General features: G+C 41.6%; 1 protein-coding gene across 1 annotated transcript in view; it reads left to right on the top strand.

Moving 5' to 3' along the window:
- HECW1 (HECT, C2 and WW domain containing E3 ubiquitin protein ligase 1) overlaps positions 1-4,677 on the top strand; it is a 298,561-nt gene that overhangs the window by 269,626 nt on the left and 24,258 nt on the right. The window contains exons 23-24 of the mRNA XM_019539214.1: positions 2,940-3,038; positions 4,018-4,147. Of these exons, the coding sequence (XP_019394759.1) occupies positions 2,940-3,038; positions 4,018-4,147 (229 nt within the window). The remainder of the gene's footprint in view (positions 1-2,939; positions 3,039-4,017; positions 4,148-4,677) is intronic.

The raw sequence follows: 4,677 nt of genomic DNA on the forward strand, positions 1-4,677 counted from the left end.
GTGTTGTGGTTGAATCAGAACTGACAGAGCCAGCTTTTCTTTATTTAGGGCTATACTGTGATCACGGGGAAGATTCCATACAGCAAGGGGAATCACCCACTTGTCTGTTTCAAAGGATTAAACAAACTCTATAAGTTTACAAGCATATTTATACTTAAGACAGAGAAAGAGGAAAAAATACCACCTTGGAGAAACAAAACAATAGTAAATTACACACAGGCGTACAGACAGTTTAAGAAAACAACATCCATGCACAGGGTGGTATATCAAGACAAAACAAGGCATGCAGGATTCCTTATCTCAGAACATATAACTGAAATAAGCAGTATCAGCACTTCTGGTCTCTGTTTTCCTAGTCAAGCAGGCCAGAAGCCCAACCAAATCCACTACCACACCCCAAATGTGGTGCCTACATATCTCTGTCACATCATGGATTCAGTTTAAACTGTACAGGGGAATCCTGAACAATACATAGAAAACAGGGATATGGTCCATCTCAGAGACTCTAATCATTAATCTGGCTTTTGTTCATCAGCCCTCAGTTAGGGGCTGATCAGTATAGGTCAGTAGCACTCAAGCTTTTGGTCCCTCAGGCCAGGTGAGTGGCAGAAAGATGGTCCTTGGGCTAGATCGAGCCCTGTGCGCCAGGATTAGAACCCATGGGCCTTGCCTGGCCCTGAGCATGAAGACTGGGCCCTGCAGCTTGGTGCACCCTGTGTGCTGGGACTGAATCCTGGGACCTGGCATCACTCCTGCCTAACCCTGTGCACTGGCATCAGGCACTTGAAGTAGTGCACAGAACCCAGGGATGGTGTCACTGGCCCCCTATCACCAAATTTCAGGACCCACAAGGAGTCCCCTGGGCCAGATGACATAACATCAGGGCCTGGATCTGCCCATGGCCTGAGGGGTTGGGGAGTTTGCATCTGGCATAAGCTGGTCCAAATTGAGCCTAAGGTCCAACTTGTATTGTGTAGGCTTAGAGTCTAGTGGTAAGAAGACTGGGAAAAAGTTTTGTGGCAGAACTGTGGGTCATTCTTCAGTCTGCACCAGCTTCAGCTTCTTTTCCTCCACATACAGGCCCCAGAACCCACCATGTGCAGAAGTAATGTGACATGACCTGACTATGAATTGGGCGCAAACAGTTACGCGTAACCACCAACCTTTCACTCATGCATATCACTGGGTTTCTACCTCTGTGTCAGCTATACACTAAATTTCTCCCTGAACTCTTGGCAAAATAAATCATTTATCTGGAAATGTGCACCAAACATAATGGCCATATGTTATGCTTTTGTACTCTTTGTTAGAGAATGCATTGTTTGGGTGTGGATTGATTCACTAGGAGTGAGGAACTAGTTCCAGTTACTATAAGAAGGATTTTTTTATATAATAAATGATTGGTAAGAAATATTAGCATAAATATCTTGACAGAAGAAATATTGGGGAGGGAAGATAGCATTTATTTGTTGAAATTGATGTGGAAATGGTAAATATTGGAATACAAAATCACTGTGATACTCACACACTACAGATGTCCCACAAAATATTTTCATTGCAGTTGTCTGACTTGACCCCTCATAAAACCTCATCCACTGCCACTAACATTTACCCATGTTTCAGTACAACATTTCTGACTCCTGTGGGCTGTGTCCAAGGGATTAAACTCAGTTTGGGAAGGGGCCAAGTTATATTTTAAATTATAGTTTGTGGGCCAAGTCTACAAAGCCAGGATTGTGCGCCATCCTGCTGTGTCACAGCAAGTCTTCTGCTCATCACAGTGAGAGGCTTTGGCCTAGTGTACTCTACATTGCAGTTCTGCTGGCAAAACTTCAAGCATATACACGCTCCAAGTTCCTCTGTGATCACAAAAAATGCCTTCCTGCTGGCAAAATTAAAACACCTCTGCTGAGCAGAATAAAGCTGTTATAGGCATTCAGTAGCTAGCAAAAGGCATGTATAGACACTCCCATGCCTTCTACTGGCTACCATGACCCCCTCAATGGTTCTTGCCTTTCCAGGATGTGCTTTCTCTCAGTCAGCTCAGCTGCTGAGTGGAGTCCTGTGGAGATGCCAGAAACTCCCAATGTCTTGCCAGTCGGGCAGTGACAGCTGCTGTTTGCCCTTTGGCCTTCCATAAAAATTCAGGGAAGAAAGTTGTTCATAGAAAATAACCAAACTTCTAGTATGTGAAGTTGATGCTTTGTTCACCATAACTCAGTAGGACTAAAGAATTCAGGCACTTCGTGGATCTCATGACTTCTGCAGTTTAGTTGTTTGCACATGAAATTGCATACTTCGTGCACAGAATTACAGCAGTGACCTTACATTATTTAGGCAGGGGACATGAGATGAATGAAGCGGCTAGTAAGTGTTTAAGCTGTTGTGTCCGGTTATCTGCTGTCTCAGGGAGACAACTGTGTATTGGGGTTTTTTTATTGGTTTACACTTACTTTGTGTTTCGAGAGATTTTAGTGCAACGGCAAGAGCTAGAAATGTTTTTAATGCAAGGTTTTCTGGGGAATCTTAATCTGACATGAAGGGTGGGCAGATTAGCATTGTAAGTAGGTTAATTTCAGCCCCTATACCTTCCTCTGGATGTCAAGCCATGGTTCAGTGTCTGACAGCACTGACCTATGGCATGACATCTGGATAAAGGTCTCAGGGGCTGAACATGGGGAAAAGTCACTGCTTAAGGACGTGGGGCAGCTCACATGAAACATATCAACTGCCAAATCCATCAGCAGTGTGAGTGTCGCAGAAGATATCCATAAACACCCAGCTAGAGAGACTTAAGATGCAGTGGTAGAGGAAGAAAGAAAAGATGATCAGACTAAAATAAACAAGGGAATCAGAAACAAAGAACAGCACCAGTTCTATATATAAGATCCCATGTCCTGAATTGCACGTCATTTCCTCTGTGTCTTTTTGTATCTCAGGTTCAGGTTCAGTGGTCGGATCCTTGGCCTTGCTCTCATTCATCAGTACCTTCTCGATGCTTTCTTCACAAGGCCATTCTACAAAGCACTGCTGAGGTTGTAAGTATCTGAATAAATCCTGATCCTGCTATGATCTGTAGCCAGGCAGACCCTTGTGGGGTTCATTGAGTATTGGCACCTTCAAGTTCTTTCCTCGATTGGTTGGTTGGTTGGTAATTGTTGAGGTAGAATGGCAAAGACTTAATAATTGCCCTGGATTTTTCTCTCAGATCTTCCTATGCATTAATATTAGCAGCTTAAATTAAAAAAACAATGAGTAGTACGGTTAGGCACCCACTTTTGAAAATATTAGTCAATATACCTAGGGTCTATTATTATAAAAATACTGTCTAAACAATGTAAATAGAATGGAGGTAATCAAAATGCTGTGGGACAAACCTGAGAGGATCATATTTTTCTGTAAAACAACAAAATAATTCTCCTTGCATGTCAATGCAAAGAGATATAATTACCAATTAGCATAGCTATATTGCTGAGATACTTTCACCCTATGCCTTGTTAATGACAGTTATTAAAATAGGTAGACAATATTATAGTCTTCATATGGGTTTTGCTTATCCTACTACAGTAACAATCAGGAGTGGCCTTGATACTTAATATCAACCAAAATATAAAATTGATTTGATATTTTAATTGATCTTCTGTTCCTCTCTAATCAATTTTACACAGTCAAAAAAAAGGCTGTATACAACAGATCAGATTTCAGTCAAATGAACTTAGGTGTATTAACAGGTGATAACTCAGACTAATGTTTCGTTTAAATTGTTTATTAATTAGGATAAATCTGAAGCTTTGGTGATGATTCTTTTAATACTACTTAAAAGCTTTAAAATACTTGACTCTCTTTTACCAATATTTAATATTACTGTGGTCCTAACACTTTCAGTCTGCTGCTGAAAAGAAGGTTCCTGCAGCAGGCTGTAAAGTAGAAGAAGCATAGCTGCAGGATGTTCTGAGCTATAAACTATCATTCCACAAGGTTTTATCTTCATCTCTATTTCTCTGCCTCACCACTCAGGCCATGTGATTTAAGTGACTTAGAATACTTGGATGAGGAGTTCCACCAGAGCTTACAGTGGATGAAGGACAACATCATCACAGATATCCTGGATCTTACTTTTACAGTGAATGAGGAGGTGTTTGGACAGGTGGGTAAAAGTAAGGAAGAAGCTAAAAAATGGATTGGGAGTAGATAAAGTCACACACAAAGAATATAATTCTGTCTGAACAGATTCTTGACAAATGTTCAATGGCTATTCAGTGCCATTTTTATCTCCTGCCTGATGTTTCTTACAAGCCACCTGTTTTGATGCACACAGTCTCAGGCCTAAAGTATAAAATACCAGCCCAGGCTTCCCTACAGGCTTGTTGAGCCATACACCAGTGAACACAAGGAATTCTCTCAAGTGAAGCAGAACTCTTCTTTCTAGGACAGAACTGGCAGAGACTTGGCATTCCATGAATGTTAGCACTCTAGGTAACTTGATGCTGATGCAGATGAATGGACAGGAGGAGGGAGCAAGAAAAAACAGCTTGCAGGTGGTGTAAGATCTGGCAGCCCTCACCACTACTTTGTCTTCCAAGCTTCTTATTAGTTGCTAGTTCTCCTCCGCTCATAGAGCGACCACTAGTTATGGTTATGAACAACCACTAGTTAGTTATGCCATTTTGTCACCTA

This window comes from Crocodylus porosus, unplaced genomic scaffold, assembly GCF_001723895.1.
Source record: "Crocodylus porosus isolate Cpor-Errol unplaced genomic scaffold, CroPor_comp1, whole genome shotgun sequence".
Taxonomy (NCBI): Eukaryota; Metazoa; Chordata; order Crocodylia; family Crocodylidae; genus Crocodylus; species Crocodylus porosus.